This window comes from Biomphalaria glabrata, chromosome 1 (genome assembly GCF_947242115.1).
Source record: "Biomphalaria glabrata chromosome 1, xgBioGlab47.1, whole genome shotgun sequence".
Taxonomy (NCBI): Eukaryota; Metazoa; Mollusca; class Gastropoda; family Planorbidae; genus Biomphalaria; species Biomphalaria glabrata.
The window spans coordinates 29,884,671-29,905,501 of record NC_074711.1 but is presented as its reverse complement, the minus strand read 5'-3'; the positions used below and the strand labels follow the sequence as shown (position 1 = coordinate 29,905,501).

At 30.7% G+C, this 20,831-nt stretch overlaps 1 protein-coding gene and 1 long non-coding RNA gene across 7 annotated transcripts in view; both read right to left on the bottom strand.

Moving 5' to 3' along the window:
* Positions 1-20,831, bottom strand: part of LOC106060763 (uncharacterized) — a 169,730-nt gene that overhangs the window by 1,964 nt on the left and 146,935 nt on the right. Inside the window, exons 174-190 of one of the 2 annotated variants that reach the window (XM_056031638.1) lie at positions 19,086-20,267; positions 17,981-18,031; positions 17,255-17,493; positions 15,965-16,057; positions 15,201-15,355; positions 14,716-14,938; positions 14,292-14,368; positions 13,192-13,255; positions 12,832-13,032; positions 12,292-12,394; positions 11,488-11,605; positions 9,668-9,813; positions 9,253-9,380; positions 6,753-7,050; positions 6,272-6,450; positions 5,954-6,169; positions 5,570-5,687 (exon numbers count right to left, since the gene is read on the bottom strand). In XM_056031638.1, the coding sequence (XP_055887613.1) occupies positions 5,570-5,687; positions 5,954-6,169; positions 6,272-6,450; positions 6,753-7,050; positions 9,253-9,380; positions 9,668-9,813; positions 11,488-11,605; positions 12,292-12,394; positions 12,832-13,032; positions 13,192-13,255; positions 14,292-14,368; positions 14,716-14,938; positions 15,201-15,355; positions 15,965-16,057; positions 17,255-17,493; positions 17,981-18,031; positions 19,086-20,267 (3,591 nt within the window). The remainder of the gene's footprint in view (positions 1-5,569; positions 5,688-5,953; positions 6,170-6,271; positions 6,451-6,752; positions 7,051-9,252; positions 9,381-9,667; positions 9,814-11,487; positions 11,606-12,291; positions 12,395-12,831; positions 13,033-13,191; positions 13,256-14,291; positions 14,369-14,715; positions 14,939-15,200; positions 15,356-15,964; positions 16,058-17,254; positions 17,494-17,980; positions 18,032-19,085; positions 20,268-20,831) is intronic. The other variant, XM_056031643.1, reaches the window with a different exon arrangement.
* Positions 1,157-4,673, bottom strand: LOC129926621 (uncharacterized). 5 transcript variants are annotated; one of them, XR_008778326.1, is made up of 6 exons: positions 4,600-4,614; positions 4,326-4,424; positions 3,006-3,152; positions 2,490-2,589; positions 1,965-2,078; positions 1,157-1,318 (listed from the first exon to the last, which is right to left on the bottom strand). It is a non-coding gene; the product is annotated as an uncharacterized LOC129926621 (long non-coding RNA). The 5 variants fall into 5 exon arrangements; XR_008778327.1 differs by lacking the exon at positions 4,326-4,424 and having other exon boundaries at positions 1,159-1,318; XR_008778328.1 differs by lacking the exons at positions 3,006-3,152; positions 4,326-4,424 and having other exon boundaries at positions 1,159-1,318; positions 4,600-4,673.

The window sequence follows — 20,831 nt, the reverse complement described above, 5'->3', positions numbered from 1 at the left end:
GTGAGCAACAAATATATATTTTGTTAATGTTCCAGATCAGTTTGTTCAATTTTTAGACATGCTTTAAGCCAAAAGCTAGCCTCCCTATAAACATGCCCATTACGGCCCAGTATCAGTTTTAATTAGGGTTATCCCCCTTTGCCCTAATTGCAGCCCTAAATAGCCCAAATCGCGCCCTAATGGGCGCGCATACCGTTTGCACATTGGCGTCATTAGGTTCCCATACGGGACCAATACGGGCAACCCTAATCGTGCCAATATCGGCCCAGAATGGGTAAACCCACTTCCGGATTCATTGGGGATTTCCAGAATCGCGCCCTAATCAAGCCCATACTAGCCCCAATGGTTTAGTAACTGAGATTTTCATTGGGGTTTAATTAGGGATAACCCTTATTGTGCCAATATCGGTCCGATGCTGGCCTGAATGGTTTAGTAACTGAAATATTTATTAGGGTTCAATTAGGGATAACCCTTATTGTGCCATTATCGGTCCAATGCTGGCCCTAATGGTTTAGTAATTGAAATATTAATTAGGGTTCAATTAGGGATAACCCTTATTGTGCCAATATCGGTCCGATGCTGGCCTGAATGGTTTAGTAACTGAAATATTTATTAGGGTTCAATTAGGGATAACCCTTATTGTGCCATTATCGGTCCGATGCTGGCCCTAATGGTTTAGTAACTGAAATATTTATTAGGGCTCAATTAGGTATTATCATGCAAATACTGTCTCCGATGATTCAGTCATTAAATTTTATTATGGCTTAATTAGGAATAATCTTTAATGTTTTTCAATACTGTAGTTTAAAACAAATTCATTAGTGATTTTTTGTTTATAATGCCCTTTTTGTTCAAATGCAGCTCAATGGTTTAGTATGAGATTTTTAACCTTTTACATAGGTCTACTTTCCCACTGATGATTTAGATCTAGCAATTGAATTATTTGACATAATTGTTTGGAAATTATAATAATTGAATCAGTGCATGATTTCTATATACATCTAGCTATAATGTCAACATATTTATAAAGTAATGGACAAGTTAAATTACATTTTTGGGTATGAACACTATCAAACAATACAATTTTTGGTAATGTACTATATAAGACTTGCATGCTCTGATCATTTATTCTTAAATCAAACTTACACAATTAACTTTTTTTTATTTTTTATTTATGGAATAATTAACCAACACAAAAGACAAATATAACAGCACAAACAAGATATCAAGACAGCATTTTCATTCAATTCTTAGCATTCTTTACAAGCTGACTTCAAGACTGGTGGCAATAATTCATATTTTGACTTCCATGCAGCAGCTGGAACAAACAAACAAATAAATATTATAGTCATGTAATAAAACTACCTTCAAGCTGTATTAATAATAAAAAGAATCTAACAATTAAACATGAGAAGACCTTACATTTATCTATGTGGACATACTATTTAACGGTTATATTTCCAGCCCTTGATGATAAAAGGTGCTAAAAAATTAGGTTGCTTCTAAAGCCTATTAAGCAACACAAAAATTAATGGTATTTCAAAATTTGGAGTTCAATCTTCTCCTTAAATTAAATGTTATGAATTGGTGTCAGCAAATGTGGCACTGGTATTTGACTATGCTAAAAGTGCAATGGCAGACTAGATCGAGCTAGGCTTCAATTCATTCAATATTATATTTTGTCCAATTTATTTATATTAACTTTATCACAGGCTCTTACTAATACAACTATATTCTGTTGTAATTAGAGTTCTATGGTAATTTTAAAAATAAGTTGGCTGAAAAGTTATTCTAGAATTAAAATAAACAATTATCACAGTGAAACTTAAAAAAAACAACCCATAACCAGCATATTTCAAAATTAGGATAGCATTTCTTTATTTACATTTAATCAATTCCACCCCATTAACAATTTACTTTCAGATTGCTGATCAGTAATCTAAAAGCGAAATTTTAATTCTTACCTTCTTGAGCAGGCTTGCTTATGAAAAGATGATGAACAGCATCTGTACTGCATGCATAGGTTATTATTAACCTAAAAGATTAATGTCAACTTCCCCTAAAGAAAATGTGGCGATCTGTTAAAAAAATAAAAATAAATAAAAACATAAAAAATGTTTAAAGAATGCAAAAAGAAATAATATTACAATAGAGGCAAAACACAAAATGTTTAAGCTAAGGTATACAAGAAGGGTTGTTGCTATATAATGACATTAGGTCAAAAACAATTCTATGTAGGCCCTATTTTCATTGTATAAATGTTCATTATAATTTTTTATGCAAATTAATAATGAACTTAAATCTCAGTGAAATTACAAAAAGCTGAAGATATTGCTCTCGAACATTGTTTCACAAGATTAACATTTATTTTACATTTTTTTAATTTAATCGATTTGATCTCATTAAAATTTTCATTTGGTTTGGGGGGGGGGGGGGGGGGGGTACACTGATCAGTAATCTTAAACTAAAGAAAAATTTATTCTTCGTACCTTTTTGAGCAGGCTTCCTCATGAAAAGATATTGAACAGCATCTGTAGTGCATACATAGACAATTCTTATTGTCAGCTGCCCTTAAAGAAAACTGGCATTCTAAAAAAAAAAAAAAAAAAATAAAATAAAATTACAATAAAGACAAATCCTGAAATGTTTATGGTATGGTGTATAAGAAAAACTGTTGCTATAGCCTAATGATGAGACTCTGTATTTTTTCTTTAACAGTATCCACTAAATGAAATTTTAAAAAGCCTAAGCCTTAGCTAAGCCTATAGAATGAATCCTAGATCAAATTGTAGAAAAATGTATAATATAATAATTAGTATTAAGACCTCTAGATATTCTAGCTAGATCTAAATATAATCTAGATCTATGTCTAGTTTATAGATCTAGAATTTCTAGATCTGTATAGATCTATTTAATTCTATTACATAGAGCCTAGAGTCTTTAAAATTTACAAAAAGTAAAATCTAACATATATTGAGTATTGGTGAATAAAGATCTAACGCTACCTGGACCTGGTTATATGGTATGCACGATGGACTGTTTGGTCGCCTCGTTGGTCTCTGCATGGTCGTCTGGTTCATACCCTGCAACTGCCATCACTTCCCTAAGCTCCTTTGAGGTTTAGCGAGACTACCAAGTAGATATCTTCAACTCTGAAGGAACATTTAAAAAAAAAAAAAAAAACAATGTCAATATAGGGCTATAGTCTATAGCAGCTATAGGGTTAGCCGTTAGTGGCGTTAGTCTATTATATATAGGCCCCTAATATAGATATACTATATATATTTATTATGTATACATATTTTTCTAGACATATCTCAATATCTGATTTTAAAACCAATATAAACGTTTGATTTTATTTATTTGAATAAATTTAAACATTCTAAACTCTAGACTAGATTTTCAAGATCTGGAGTGTAGGCCTAATATTGTACTTTAGTCTCTACAAAGTAAATATCTATATTATAAGATTATAAGTCTATAGGTCTATGACTATAACTAGTTACTAGATCTAGAATTATTTAATCTAAATGACCTATCGCCTATAGTATGAAAAAATTAAAGATTAGTCTGTATTAACAATATATTAAATATTATTCTATATCTACTAAATTTTCTAATAACAACTAGATTTTAGAATCTAGACTATTCTAGACTATCTTTTATTAGATCTAGATCTAAGTTTACTAAGTGAAAGTCTTAGTATATCTTATAAGTCTAGGTCAATTTTTTCTAACCTCAAAATATTTGAATTAGAATAGAACTAAAATCTATATGAGTATGAGTACTATGAGTATAATAATTATTATATTAATATACCAAAGTGTCCAAAGTCCTAAGTCTAAGTAGACTAAGTATTAGTTTACAGTTACTTGACTAGATAGGCATATAGACTAGATCTAATATTCTGCCCTAAAAGTTAAAAGGTAGTAGATTTAGATTTAAGATTTAGTAAGTCCTTAACTAAATCTAATTCTATGCTGCAGATGCATGTAGATTCTAGAATCTAGATCTAGAATCTATTCTAAATAGTAAATCTAGTCATAACGCATGCAATGATGCATGTTAATCACTTAAGTCGTCTAGATCTAGATTTAATAGGTCTCAAGTCTAGATATAATATATATATTAATATTATATCGTACTAGATCTAGTAGCCTATTACTACTAGATCTATTAGATATTATAATAAAACTAGTCTAGAGAGATCTATCTCTAGATCTAGATTCTTAGCATTCTAGATTATCTAGATATATCTATAAATCTATTCTAAGTCTAGACCTAATCTACTATCTAGATTAGATCTGTTAGTAGTGTTAGAGTACTTAGAGATTCGTCATCTGATGATGATCTGTACTTGTGATAGGCTTAAGACTTTATAAGTTACGACCATTCCAATTGAATTTCCATGGCTGCTGCCATTGCTGCCATGAGTAGAAGAACATAATAACATGATAAATGCCATATGCATTGATATCAAGAAGTACAGCTCATATAATTATTATAATAGATCTATTATATTAATGAAAGTCTAGATTGACTAGACCTAGACTAGAGTGACTATAGCTCTATAACTTGTAGTATAACTAATAACTTAACAGATTTAGATCTAGATCTAGCTAGCTCTAATTTGATCCACGTGTGTACGTTCTAGAGTGAAGACTGAATAATCCAGTTTGTGCTGAATATTGCGAGCTTAAAAGAAATAAATGCTTCTTTTTCATTGGTCGAAAAAAATGTTAAAATGTATAAAACTTTTTTTAAAATCTAAATCTAAAAAAAAAAAAACAACAAAAAAACAAATATGTTCTCCTTCAACTTTAGATTCTATGTGTGATTAAATATTACTAGATATAGATATATATATTTTTAGTGTGCACATTAAAAAATCAGACACACACACACATACACTATTTGATTACGAAAAGTCTGCATTGGGCCCATACGGGTAAAACTTCACTATTCCAGTTAGGGATTTCCCCAAATAGAACCCTAATTAGTTTTTTTTAAAATCTTAATATTACTTACAAAAAGGATTCAAAGCAACATTTAGCTTTAAGACGATTAATACTACATTTTAAAACATCATAATATTGTTTTTTATGTTATAATAAAGATTTCATCATGTTGGTTCTGGCGTGATTGGGGAAATCCCACACCGGCACAAAAGCGGAAAGACATTAACGGCCCAATAACTAAAATCCCACACCGATCCGTTAACGTTTTTATAGGGGCGATTGTAAGTAGGTCAATCTACCCAATGAAACCTTATTACCCCACACCGCGCCAGAATGGTTTCCATGGGGCTTTGTTTATAGGGCTACCTATATGTAAATCTAAATAGGTGATCAAACAATTACATCTAAATAGCTGATCAAACAGTGTGTTTGTAACAATTTTAAATCTAGATCAATTTTTATTTATCAAAATCATTAACAGATTATTTCTTAAGTATGGTGTTATTAGTTATAATCTCATAATTTTAACTGCATAATGAGTGACAATGACTGAGAAACATAAAATCTGTTTCCACCGTAGTTTAAAATTCAAAACAGGTATATGGACGTACCTGAAAACATATCAACCCAAGAATTTGATGATACACTTGTATTACACATTTTTTGCGAGTCTTGAGGATTCTTTTCTCCATTAGAATAGCATGTGCCATCAATATTACAAGTATTATTCTGTGAGAAATTTTTTTTATTCAATCAAATATCTTTGAATGATTTAATAATAGCTTTGAATGTAATAATTAAATAAATATCATTCTTGACTTCATGCAACTGAACTATCAAATACATTCATTTTGGTGAGTCATAAGAATAAGCTTATCCAAATGAACAGCTTTGTTTTCAAATAAAAAAAGTTCTAAGTAATCTCATAATATTATTTTAAAGTTATCTCAGCAAGCTTAGAATAACACAAATAATTGCTTGAAAAAATGACTTACTAAAGATGAACATATTGGGTTTGTGAAATCACAGACTGAACAGGTGGATTTATACAAAACAAAATAAATTGAGTCAGTGCTTAAACCACCGTTTCCATTCTTCACTCTTATAGAATAACTTCGTGAATCAGAGATAGGGCAGAAAATTCTATATTTTGAACGATAAATTGCAGGAACATTTATCTTCATGCCATACAGTGAACCAGCACTTGAAGTCTGTGGAGACAAAAAATTTATTTGAGTCTATGCAATAAGTACAATGTCAATACAAGAAATAAAGTGACCACAATTTTTTGACCCAAAAAAACAACAACTTACATTTAATGGTGACAGTTCACAGGTAGTATTGTCAGTAAAATTGTCACCCAGTATTTCCGATTTGTTACAGTTATTTGAATCCACAGCACATTTGGTATTAATTTTATATACCAGTGGTGGAGATTCTCTCCGAATGCTACAATCTTCTCCAGTGTAAAGTGATGAGCATTGACAGGTAGCTTTGAAGACATTAAAATACATTAAAAACCATGCATACATATATTATGTTTTTTTCCTAAGTAACTCTATTCTTATTGTTCTGTATACTATTTTTTTTATCTGAGCTCTTTTTATTTGAAAATCATTTTTTATTCATGAAAGTTAAAAACTATGGTTTTATCCTAGATAAGTTAGATTAGGCCTCGATCTCTTGGTACCGGTAATAAGAATGTTGCATAGTTTTCAATTTTCATGTTGTTATGTAAACCTTTGAAAATGATTATTTTACTTCACAAAGTAAAAAACAAACACAATAACATACCATTAATGCATGTTCCTTGACCACTACAGTTATTGGTACAGAGAATATCCACAACTTTTGTATCCCACAAACCAGCTGTAGCAGTGATAGTGGCTAAACATGATCTCTGTAGGTCCTGAACTAGAACTTTTGCCCAGTCGGTTGAATTTGTAAAATGAATATCTTTAGCACAAGTTTTGATGTCTGCATCATAAAAGTCAGATGACAAATTGGAACAGTAAGTATAGGAAGGCATGCTGAGAACACTTGTGTTGCATATATCCAAGCCTTGTTCTATGGTATAGGTAAAGCTGGAAGGCTAAAACAAATTAAGTTAAACAAAAATATTAAACAAAGAAAAAAAAATATATATATTGTTTCACAAAAATATAAATAATGTTTCTACACTCTTTTTTGATAAAAAATGTAAAAAAAGAGTGTAGAAAGTCCTTGAGATCTAAAGGGTAGATGACATTAAGGTCATTGGTTAATGAGTAGGGTGTCATGTGGCCAGCAAAGCAACCAACTGCCTTTATAGTTGGGTGGACCCAGGGGTGCTTTAAAAATCTCAAAATCCAAGTCTTCACAGATTCAAACCTAGGACCCCAGGTTTGGAAGTCATGCACTTTAACCACTCAGCCATCTTAAAATATCTATTTATAATGGCCAATTATGGAATAGAAGATGGGCAGTTTTATCTAGTATTGCATAAAGGTTGGTATAGATTTACTTATCCTAATAAAACAAAGGCTGCATACAACTAAGTCTAAAGAAAACTTGAATTACAAAACAAAGATCAGGATATGAAAATAGTTTCTGATAGAGACAAAACTCCAAAGGATCAATGAAAAAGAGAAATACAATATATGCTGACTACCATCTCATTAGAAAAAAAGTATTAGTTGTACAATAAATTCAATTCCACTGAGGAATAAAGTAGAGAGGCTAGCCAAAGGAAGAAGCAGAGAGAGACAAGCCAAAGGGAGAAGTAGAGAGAGGCTAGCTAAAGAGAGAAGCAGAGAGACAAGGCAAAGGGAGAAGCAGAGAGACTAGCCAAAGAGAGAAGCAGAGAGACTAGCCAAAGAGAGAATCAGAGAGACAAGGCAAAGAAAGAAGCAGAGGGACTAGCCAAAGGGAGAAGCAGAGAGAGGCTAGCCAAATAGAGAAACAGAGAGAGGCTAGCCAAAGAGAGAATCAGAAAAGAGGCTAGCCAAAGGGAGAAGCAGAGAGAGGTTAGCCAAAGAGAGAAGCAGAGAGAGGCTAGTCAAAGAGAGAATCAGAAAAGATGCTAGCCAAAGGGAGAAGCAGAGAGAGGCTAGCCAAATAGAGAAACAGAGAGAGGCTAGTCAAAGAGAGAATCAGAAAAGATGCTAGCCAAAGGGAGAAGCAGAGAGAGGCTAGCCAAATAGAGAAACAGAGAGAGGCTAGTCAAAGAGAGAATCAGAAAAGATGCTAGCCAAAGAGAGAATCAGAAAAGAGGCTAGCCAAAGGGAGAAGCAGAGAGAGGCTAGCCAGAGAGAATCAGAAAAGAGGCTAGCCAAAGGGAGAATCAGAGAGAGACTAGCCAAAGGGAGAAGCAGAGAGAGACTAGCCAAAGGGAGAAGCAGAGGGAGGCTATATAAAGGGAGAAGCAGAGAGAGGATAGCCAAAGGGAGAAGCAAAGAGGCTAGCCTAAGTCAACAAGGATAAGCAGCAGCAGTTTCATTCTTACAGTGAACACGTATTAAAAACCACAAGAACATGATGCTGGGTCACAATGTTAAAATTGTAATAAAACTTTTATTTTAGGACTGAGAAAAAAAATTTCAAGCTAATGTAATAACACAATCAAATTTAACAGAAATACACTCCAGACTATCTTTGTTGAATTGAATGACTATATTTTCTACAATCATTTCCTAACAGAAAATTCAAAATAAAACCTAGCCAATGGGAAATCATTGCAAGAGAAGCTTAGATGTGTCATAATAATAGTGACTGATGAAAATGAACTAATTTAACATTTGAGATGAAATACAATTGGCTTCAAGACAGCAAAGACTACTAGTTTTTTTCATAAAGTAAAACATGTCTGCATTTTCAAAGCCTTTCTTTTTCTATGAAGATTAACCCTTAAAGTGCTGAGCTTTTTTACAAAATGGAATTACACTTCTAGTGTTTAGAGGCTAAACTACCACACGCGTCTAAATTAAGGGTTAAAAGAACAAAAAATGCATTGCAAAAATAACACTCAAGACATTAGCAGCCTCTTGAATTGAGATTAAAAACAAAATACTTGTGTAGCTAAAGTATATATATATATATATTTCAAGAATAAACAAAAAATAAACATGATATATTCCTAACAATATAAAAAAAACATTTTCTATAGTTCAGAAACTGCAAGAATATCCCTAAACATCCTATATTTTTGTGGATAAAAAAGCAAAAAGTCATTAAAGGACATAAAAAATTTGTTCTAGTATAATGTTCTAGAAATAAATTTTTTATTATAATGCAAACATTTATTTTAACTAAATACCGTGCTTTGAGGTGCTTGATATTGCCATATATAATCACTCTGTCTGCGCTTTCGTCCATTTGTTTGAGTTTGACTATTGCTTACAACATACTTAAAGTCTTGAATAAGGATAGCTGTTATATTTACACCTTTGAAATAAAGAAACAGACGTAATAAATTGCAGTACATGTTTTAGACAAAACTCCTTTCAAATACTTGTTATTATTAAAAAAACATTAATGGTGTTGACCCATTGCAGTAAAAAAAAAAAGTTAAATTCCTAAGCAGTAAGTTAACTCTAATGAAAAAAAAAGAGTCTTGTAATAGCCAATGAGAAATGAATGAAGTCTTATATTGGGAACTTCAAACCTTTGGCAGTAACAATAGTAGCGGTTGTCTGTCATAAGTGGAATTCTAATGGATAGGGATTACATACCTTGACCATCAAAATCACATGCAGTAACATCCCCTTGATCAAGATATGTAAGATTACCAATGACATCACAGCTACAGTATGAAGCAGATGGTACAGATATGGGGAGACCTTTATAGCCTTTATACAAACTTTCAGTCTCTACAACACTGAGAAAACAAGAGGCAATAATAAAAATCTGCATTGTATTTTTAAGAGAAAATGTAATGGTTTTGCTTTCTAATTACCTTATGCACCAGTCCTAAACACTATCAGTCAGGCCCTAGACAAAACAAACTGTGGCTTGTTTATTGTAATAATTTCAATGGCTTTTGAGAAGATTATGTTTTAAAGCACAGAATTTTCTATGAACATATTCACTGTTGAGTTCCATGTACATATTTTTGCAAGTGGATTGTTGGATTGTATTAATTTATGTGTTTGTTACATGGTGTTATGACGAAATACAAAGGTGACGCGACAAAATAGCGCATAATTTCTCGATAAAATAGCGCAAGACAAAATAGTGTATACTTATATATGATGTGTATAAAAATACCGATTTTTAGTAAGTTAAGGTCCTTGGCAGCATTTTTGTTGAGGGCTCTATCTTCTTCAATATTTATAGATCTAAAAGTATGCCATATTTGCAGAGAAAGAGAGTATTTAAATATTTTATCTCATTCTCCTTTTTCAACAATGTTTAAAATGCACAAGTTGCTAAAAAAAAATATGATTTTGAAAAGTGGTGACTCCTTTCAAGTGCTAGGTATATGATTATGTGTGCTACACATGTGTATAAAAGTATAATCAGAAATCTTGTTAATCTGTGGCATCTCTCTTTGATCAAACAATGGCAAACTTAGGTGTGTCAGGATAAGTTAAGATGGCGATCACATTCTTATACTGCCAAATGTTTGTTTCATCTCAGGCAGTGACAGACCAGTTCAATCATTAATTTTGCTATTTCCCCTCCAACTATGTCTAACATCATCACTTAGATATCAAAGTTCAGGAGTATCAATTTGGATTGTAGCCTCAATCAACTTCTCTTCTCTCCCAAGCATACAAGAGGCAAGAATATAAATCCCGCCTTCCTCTCCTTTCCATGACAAAAATCAGCAGTTTTTTTTTCTTAAACGTTGTGTAAATCTGACAAGTATGGAAGTATATTTGCGTGTTTTTGAAGTGCACTTTTGGAATTTAAATAAATGATATATTTTGAAATGATTCATTTTAGCTTATTATAATTCTAGCACAATGTTAACATATTTTTATTTTGAGATATCGAAAGTATTTCCTGCAAAACAACTGACAAATGATGATAACATTAAAAAATAAAAATATTTTTTCTCTATTCATATTTTACGATATCTAAAATATTTTTTGCAAAATGACTGAAAAATATTTTTTCCATGTTATTTTGTTCACCTTATTTTGTCAGGTTACCACAAAGTTTATGTCATACAATTATTACTATACAGGATCAAAAAGACTCCATAGGACACATCAAGAAAAGCTTAGATACATTAGTATGACTTATGAATAGGTAACTCTATAACAGACATGATTTTCTAATCTGAAATGTTATAGAAAAAGAGCAGTTATCAGAGATAGATGATCTTTAATCTTATCAGGGTCTCTGGACTCATGTATGTATTTGCATAAAATATAAAATAAATAAAAAATTGATATATATTTATTACAAACTTAAATTTTAAATGTTAATTAATGTAATGTTTGCTTATGAATAATTTTAAATTTTGCCATTGCAGACCCAATTATTAAGCATTTAATGTAACATAATCCAAAATTAGTTTAAAAAAAAAGAAAAGAACAATCACCTCCAACTCCTGCTGAAGTCATTTGGCTCCTCAAGGCCAGTACCACTAATATAATACCACACATCATCTCTGCCTAGTAAATCATTGGTTTTGTTTCCATCATAAATACCACACAAACCTGAAAATATTTTGGTACATTCAATGAATATAAATTAATTATTCAAAATACAAGAATACAATGAGTTTCTGATAGCATTTGTGGTTTCAAGATATGTTTAGTATGGGATGAAAGCATTTTGTAAACATACAAGTAACTTTGAATGTAATTTTTTTATTTTGCATTCTGTTTCTCTAGACTACTAAATCTACTATTTTTTATTGTTTAGCCAATATTAATCAAAAATTTTAAAAGAAAAAGTATTCCATTAGAAGACATACATTCTCAAAGATGGTTATTTAATTAATACTTATGTAGAAAACATGACTTAACATTGACATTCATAGTTTCACATAGGACTATGTTCGGATCTACAATTAATATTTACACCATATAAGGTTAAAGACATATCATATGCTGAAATGATCAAGGAATGAGATGAAGGAAGTGTACACATTGCTTCAACTTGGATTACAAGTGTAATGATAAAACAGTTGATCTTTTACAAAATGACAACTCTTTAAAAAAAAATCACAAAATCACAACTAGGTTGACATATAGAATAAGCATAAGTATGCTAGACCATAACAAAACAACATTATTTTATGATTACACAATAGTGTGTTTGAGTTTATTATGTAATAAAAATTATTGAAGCTTTGTTATACTTTTGTGATATATAATGAAGGGAGACTATTCAACTTTACCTTTAGTTTGACCAATGTCAGTAACAGAAGGTCTGATGTAAATATTCATTGAAGCTTCCACTGAATTCTTTACTTCTACCACAGTTCCAGTTGGCAACAAGATCTGTAAATATTAAGTAAAACTTGTTTTTTAAACTGACCAAATTTAGAGGGAATCTCTTTGAACCACTTCAGAACAAGATCATTTGTGTATAAATAACTAGTTGATCCTATTACAAGAACAAAAGTAAAGCACACTACGTACTATCATAAAATATCATTATAAATACAACTAAGCCTTTAAAGTATTTTAATGAAAAGCCTGAAATTCAGGTTAAGTTAGACCTGTATAAAGTTTTGCTAACCAATTAGTATAGAATTGGGTAACTATCATTGGCCAAATTTTTACTTAGTGAAATCCCAAGTGGCAGTCAATTTTACTATCTCTAAAGTTGTTTTTTTTTGGACTTGAGAAGACAGTGGAGGAGTTTTAAAAAAAATCAAAATTAGATTATTCATAAGTTAATACTAAAAGGTTAGTCAAATGTATTCTAGAGTTACCTTAATTGTGTCGCCATTGTCACTCTGATATACCTCAGTCTTTGGTGTCAGCGTATCATTCAAGAATAAGTTTACTGTCAGTGGATGTTGTTCATCTTTAATGGTGTCACACTTACTCACTCTAATAACATCATTTCCAGAACGAATAGTGAAACCACAAGCACTTGAGCCAGCACCAGTAAAGTAGAAATAGCCATTGATCTAAAGATGAAGTTGCAAAACAGAAACCATTAATGTCTTTAATTATAAGTTCAATGAAAAAAAACACATTAAATTACTTTCATTACAAACCTTGACAAATAAATTTTTTGTCCAACACATGCACACAACAAACATCAATTCAAAACAAAACCTTAATACCTGAACAGGGTATACATTGTGGAGGTACAAAATGAATTCTCCTGCAGACATCACATCATATTTCCTAGATTAGAACAAAAAGTGAATTTAAATATTAATTAAAAGAGAGAAAAAAATAGAAGTAAAACTATTAAACTTTGAAAACTCAGTTATCAGTTCCTTCAAACAACAATGACATAGACAATAAAACATACAAGATAAAGTCTTGTGTACACAATTTTAACACAAACACAAAAATGTTTTGAAAATTGATGACAGAGTAAAAAATGTGACCAATAATGAGGCATTTCATTATTATTTAGAAAGTGAACTTACCATTGACACTCCTAAATTATTTAAAAATGTCCAATCAGGCTTTAAGTATGATAAAAAAAATAAAAAGGAGATAAGACTATCATAAAAAAAACCTTTCAGTTTTAAACCATTTCTGCTGCAAGACTAAAAATGTTGAAAATCATTTCTCAGTGAAATAGGAATGAGTCTAGAAAATGTTATGCCTAAAAAAAGTGTTTTCATGACCATGGATTACTGGAGAGTCAATGAGACAGATGCTATTAATTGAATGTCATGTAAACACATCAAGATTAAAAAAACATTTAAGATACATTTAACACGTTTCAAAGCAACATTTAAATACATTAGAGAAATACTTATCTTTATCATTATTTAAATAGTTTAAAATGTAAAAAAGGATTCTGTTATTACTTCCATTATGTGAAGAGAAAAAAATAGCCTAATTTAGCATTAATTTTTACCTTACCATAGTCTATTAAGCTTTATGCATTTTGTAGCTTATGAATTTTTATTATTTTTTATAATGTACGCTTCTACGTTAATATAAGTAATGTCATAAAGCATGTAGTATTATTACTATTGCTTTAGTATAGCACATCTTTGATGCTCATATAGCATGTTCAGTGCACTTTTGTCCAATCTCTTTTATGCACACATAAAAGGGGGGGGGGGTGGAGATATCAACAAAGTCAACTCAGGCTGAGTCAAATCTGGAAATAAAAGCCCTAGTCTACATCAGGGGGGCGCAGTGGCTACTTAATTTTCAAATTGATTTCTAAAATACTAATGTATTATAAAAAACTTACGTGTTATCAAAAGTGAAGACATGTGGATCACCAACAATCTTACACAATCCAGGGAGATCTCTATTTTTGACTATAAACTACATATAGGATAAGAAAATTATTAGCAGTAACAAAACAATGAGGTTTTATAAATAGAATCAAATAAATAAGTTTATAAACTTTCTTATAAACAAGTTTTATTCCAAATGTTTTCCTTTCACTAATTGTATCAATGAAGTATGGTACATTCTTTAATGTCCAAGCCTATGTTAAAACTAAAGGGATGGATTTTTACAAAATGTACTAAAGGCAATTAAAGGGCAATTGAACTCTTCCTAAATACAAGAGGTTGCTTGTCATAACAAATAAGAAAAATTTTGGTGAAAATTATAACATGAATATAATAATAAGTAAGCTTTCACATAAAAAATAATGTTTATCTTACATTTAATCGTGTAAGATATTTTTCATACAAAGATGATTGTACAACATCAACTTGAATCACATCAACAGAAACAGATTGATTCGTTCTGATAACTCTATCCTTAACAACTTCAACTTCCAGGACTGTGGAGTTAGCTAAAGATGTTATAAAGGCACCACAATTAGAACATGACTCCTTTGACTTTATCACCAGAAGTGGAATGTCTTTGCCATTGTAACATTTACTGAAATAATAGGCAATACAAAAAATGTAAGTCAAGAATAAATAAATATAAGAAATATTTTTGAAGCTTCAAAAAATTCTTACAATTGAAATGCATATAGGTTAATATATAAATAATTTCCTTCATGAACAATTCAGGTCAACAACACTTTATTCCTGACAAAAATGATTCATTGGATAATTGGTATCACTGTAAGATCTTCTGAATGGGTGACAAAAAAAAAAGAGCGTTACACTTACTCATTCAATCAAAATTAACTCACTTTATAGAGCTGCTCTGTATTCGAGCTTGGATCAAAATGCTGCAGAGAGCTTCATATTTCAAAATACAGTACAATTCTATACTTATGGTTTTGTTACTGCTTATAGATATTGTTGAGCCTTCCACTTCATCAATTATTTCACTTGGTGTTGTGACCTTAAGATAATAAAAAAAAAATTCCATGTAATGAGAACAAAAAGCTGATTAAACAAGACAGAATTAATTAAGGTTATTAATTTTGACAACATAACAAGTTAAATAAAAACTTTTTAAAAAACCTTGCTTATATTGAGTTAAATTGCATCAGTTATTTAGAATCAGTGATGTAATTAATTTTTAATGACTCAAAATGTAACCATATACGTTATACTCTAAAAAGGTCTATAATCCACTAAGTATATATGTATATAATCAATGTGTTGTGCTTCAAACCATTTAAAAAGCATGCCAGTTTGTTTTTTTTTTAAATGAAATGACTATTAATGTGGCTTAAACCCTATTAGAATAGTTATGCTTTGACTGCCTTTTTTAACAATAAAAGCCACCATATGAAACAAAATTAACTAGTTATGATTAATTGATTAACTAATTTGTTGATTATTTGATTGTCTAGGACAATGAATAATCGTGCAAAGTTTAAACTTGATCCAAGAATGGGAAAAAGATAGACAGAGTAAGTTGATATACACTTGTCAAAAAATATTGAAATTTTTACTTAAAATTTTTTAGAACAAAGAAAAAGTTATCAAGATGAAACACAATTACCTTTAAGTTCCATGGAGCAAGAACATAATTTAGTTCTGGACTCTTAGTCTTTCCACAGCGTTGAGGATTGTAAGCCACCACAATACATGAAAGCTGCAATCAACAAACATTTGTTTGATTAGTAATCACTTCATAAATATATCATAAACGCTACATTGTTTTGAATTAGATATAAATTATTTCAACAATATCTATTAAGACATAGATAACATAATTAATTCTTTCTCTCCTAATTAACTATACCATCATTGATTTGACCCCATTAAATTCAATTAATTTTTTATTTTATAAACTGTAATTTATATTATATGAGCAGAGCATGCATTCTCCTATAATTCTAGACCAAAAGTAACATTTTCTTATAACACACAAAAATGTTATTGAAGTTTAGTCAGAACAGAGTAGAATGTACAAATGTGAAAAAAGAACAATTCTGTGAGAACATGGAAAATAATTACGGAGATGAAGAGTTAAGCACAGGTTTGATCCACAAAAGGAGTAGAACAGAATTCTTATTTGATCATTATGTGGCCCAGCCAACGGAAACAGATCAGCATTCTACCAGTCACCTAGATGGTAACTAATTTCAACACTAGCTCTAAGCCCCAGCCATTTGAGCATGCAAATACCATGACAACCAGAGCTCAGTGCTTCTCACTGAAGACAATCAGCATAGGTACACAGCTAGCTAGTTAGATTATAACTATGGTCCTGAATTGAACAGACTATTAAAAAAAAAAGTTTTGTTGTGAATCAATTGTTGTCATTGCAGATGATCCTATTGCCTGATGGTTTTTGCTTTGAAATGCTGTTGACAAGTTTCTAGCATAATAAGATGCTTACATTTTAATAATAATATTAATAATATTGATTTATTTGAAGGAATATTTGCATTTTAAATCTAAGCACTGTATATGTAATCATTAGACACCTGCATACTTAGTTATTCTATTATTATATATTTCATTATCATTGTATTCATTATCAATATCATAGCATTAAATTAATTATTTTATTTTACATCATCATCCACATAATTAGTTACTTTATGTAGGAAGATATGTGTATGTTGTCTGTCAGGCTGGGGATACATGATTTTAATTATTCTGGATTTCTATTTCTAATGCTCTCACACAATAACATCAGAATAGAATAACATAGACATAATAATATGTAATAAAACTGTAATATATGTCATGGCAAATCAATTTAACTCCTAACACCAATTTGTTATTGTATAAAAGTTCACAAAGATAGGAAAACAAACATTAAAAATAAAAACATACTTACTCCAAAATTAATAATAGATTTTTTCTGATCACTTGTAAGGTCAGAAACTTGTACTCTAGAAGTCACAAGGTTTGTATTAGCTAACACAAAGGAATTAGTTAGTATTGTCACATTGTATTCAACTGTGCCAGCTTCATCTGATGCTGTCTGAATGGTGCAATCAATATAGGATCTAGAAAGTGTCACTATAAAGTTTATCACTGGAGGACCTGACATAATTGGATAGCTTCCTACTGATCCTAGAAATCAAACAAAATAATTTTACCATTATGCCTCATTTATATATATATATACATTATTTTTGTACTTATTAAATGTAGTAAGCTGTTTCAAGATTGAATTTTCATCTATGTGCTCTGAGAATAAAAAACATTTTCAGATTTGCCTAAAAAGAAATTAAATAAAAAATCAAAAACCTTTTATTTCAATCCAAATGAAGCATAGACTAGCGCAATCAAACTGTCAGGCTTCATGTAGCATTAAGACATTTTCTCTTTTTTTTTTAAATTGTTTCCAATACAATTTTTATCTTTGTGAATTTCTTTGTGCTTAATATTGTGTCCTACCCTTGTGTAATGCATGCAATACTTATTACTTTCTATGTCACATTTGTTACAATGTCTTGTACCTCTAGGAACTGCTTTTTATTTTCAAACTAGGGCATTAGGCTCATGTTGATTAGGTATTCAATTTGAATTAGTTGTACAAATATAAGAAATGACTCACCAAAACATCCTGATGAAGAGGTAGGACTGGCTGTGCTTATAGATGTAGTTCCTAAGCAATTAAAACCATTTTGGGTATAATTAAATACAAGCATTTCTTTCTTTTTAACATACAAAATTTAACAGCCAATGACAAAGTACATTTACTATTTCATTAAAGTAAATACCATATTAGGCAAATAAACATTTAAATGCAGCATAGAATTTTAATATAAAGAAATAATTATTTATTTCAAATCTTGCTTTATAAAGTTTGATTTCATTATTATTAAACTAAAAAAAAACCAAAACATACAAGAGCTAGTAATATGAATTCAATAGTACTAAAAAATGAAATGGATAATTCATTGGAGATATTCGTTGTAAGCAAAACTTAGAGTGAATTTAATCATTTGAGGAAGAAGGATTAACATTCAAAGCATTTAGCGCAGTTATATAATATGTATATATTTTTATTTACAGGGTTGTATACAGTGATATATGCAAAGGCTGCCATTAATAGCAGTACAAAATATTATTTTGCACAAAGAATTAGTAGGAATATATATTGAGCTGTTAGGATCCAATAGCCAAAGCATTTGTAATTCACTTACATCTCATCATTGTCAACTAGATTTGATAAACATTACCTTTCCAGTGTACATCAGCTCAGAACATTCAGATTAGTTTAGAATTACCTTGTGATGTTTTTAAAGCAATAAATACATGTCATACATAATACATGCATAAGATTTACACAAATTGTTGATGTTTTTTTTTCACAGGTTCGTACGTTAGTCAAATGTTTCTCAACCTTAGTTCTCCCAACTAAAACTGCAAGTCAACATTTTATTTCTAAGTACCTTGCAAATTGACTATTTTTCTTGTTTGAAAGGGATTTCCACCATGACCAAAAAATGTTCTAATCCTACCAGTTCAAATGATATCACCAGGTTGAAAAATTTGTAAGTAGTAAATACAAGAAATATATGGAGCCAGTTTGTGCTATACATATATATACAGTGTACTGTGCACTTAAAACAGAAAGGTGATGTATCATCACAGCTGGTGTTCAATGAGTATTGCTGAAGTTACAAAGGCCTTGTGGCAAAGTGGATTAGAATTACCTGTGGTAGAAGTAGTTCCAGGGGAAGAGCTTGTTACATCTGGTGGGGCACCACTGGCAGTAGTTGAAACAGTTTGACCAATGGCAGTAGAGTAAAATTGTACTGTGGTGTTTAGTGATGTTTGTGGGGATATTGAAGATGCCAAAATAGTACTAGATGATATAGTTGCTGGCAATGTTACATTGGATGTTGCATTTGTAACAGAGAATGTTGTAGGTGCAGATGATAATGTAGTAGCTATAGGACTAATAGAAGTAACCACTGATGTCAGAGGTGGTAAGGTAACATGAGAGGATGTAGTTATTGAGACTGTAACATTAGATGATGTAGTTTCTGCTAATGTAACAGGTAATGTTGTTGTTGGTAATGTAACATTAGATAATGTGGTTGTTGAAAATGTAACATTGTCTGATGTAGTTGGTAGTGTAGCATTAACCAATGTGGTTGTTGTTATTGTAACATTCGATGGTGTGGTTGACTGCAGTGTAGAATTAGATGGTGAAGCTGTTTGTACTGTAACATTAGAAGATATAGATGTTGAAGATGTAACATTAAATGATGGTGTAACAGTTGATAATGTAGCTCCTGGAGTTGTAGTGTTTGATGGGGAAGCTGTTTGTACTGTAACATTAGATGTTGTAAATGTTGAAGATGTAACATTAAATGATGGTGTAACAGTTGATAATGTAGCTACCGGAGTTGTAGTGTTTGATGGTGAAGCTGTTGGTACTGATAATGTAGATGTTGATAATGTAACATTCGTTGATGTAATTGTTGGTAATGTACTGGTAGAGGATGTATTGGATGATGCAGATGTTGCTAATGAAATATCAGATGATATAGTTGATGGAACTGTAACATTAGTTGGTGGTATAGTAACATTCGTTGTTGATGGTATTGTAACATTAGTTATAGTTATGGGGGAGGCTGTGGGAGTAACATAAGAACTAGATGTAATATTAGTCACATTGCTGTACTGTGGACCTGTGGTAGTGGGTATGGTGGTACTTGAAGTGTTTTGAAATGTTGGTGCAGTGGTGTTTAATGACGTAGTTGCATTACTGGAAAAACTGATAATAGAGGTTGTGGTTTGACTTGAAGTGCTAGCACTTTGAGTTGCATTAGACCCTGATGATGTTTGACTTGTAGAAAAAATTGTTGAATTCTGATTCAAAATGTTTCCTGCAATTATCAAAATAGTTATTTAGATATCTATATATATTTAATGCACTATAATGCACTACACTGAAAGGTTAAACTGTGGATCTTAGCTAAGGAATAAATGTTTGTTTTGAGCAATCTGTAGCAATCATTTTAATCTAGAAGTTTGAAAATAGCTAAGTAGATGTTTCTTAAGCCAAAAAAAAAAGATTCTTTAGAGAATAATATAGTTACAAAAAAATCATTCAAGAGGTCATGTAATTAAAGTAATTGTGAAATCTATAGATATTTTGTTTTTAAAAATAGATGCAAATATATATTTTGTAGATAATGTAGTGAACAATTAACTCTTTCAGTGTGAAATTATTTTGATCCAAAAATGGAGTTTTCCATGAAGAACAAAAATCTTCAAGGGGGATAGAGCTACTCAAACCAACCTAACTTTTTGATTTAATTCTAACATTATTTTTATTAAATTTAAAATGAGCACGAAAAAAGGAAATATATTAAAATTACTTAAAAATCGACCTACTGAAAGATTTAACTTTTTAATCATGCCTTTAATGGATAAATATTGAACAATCA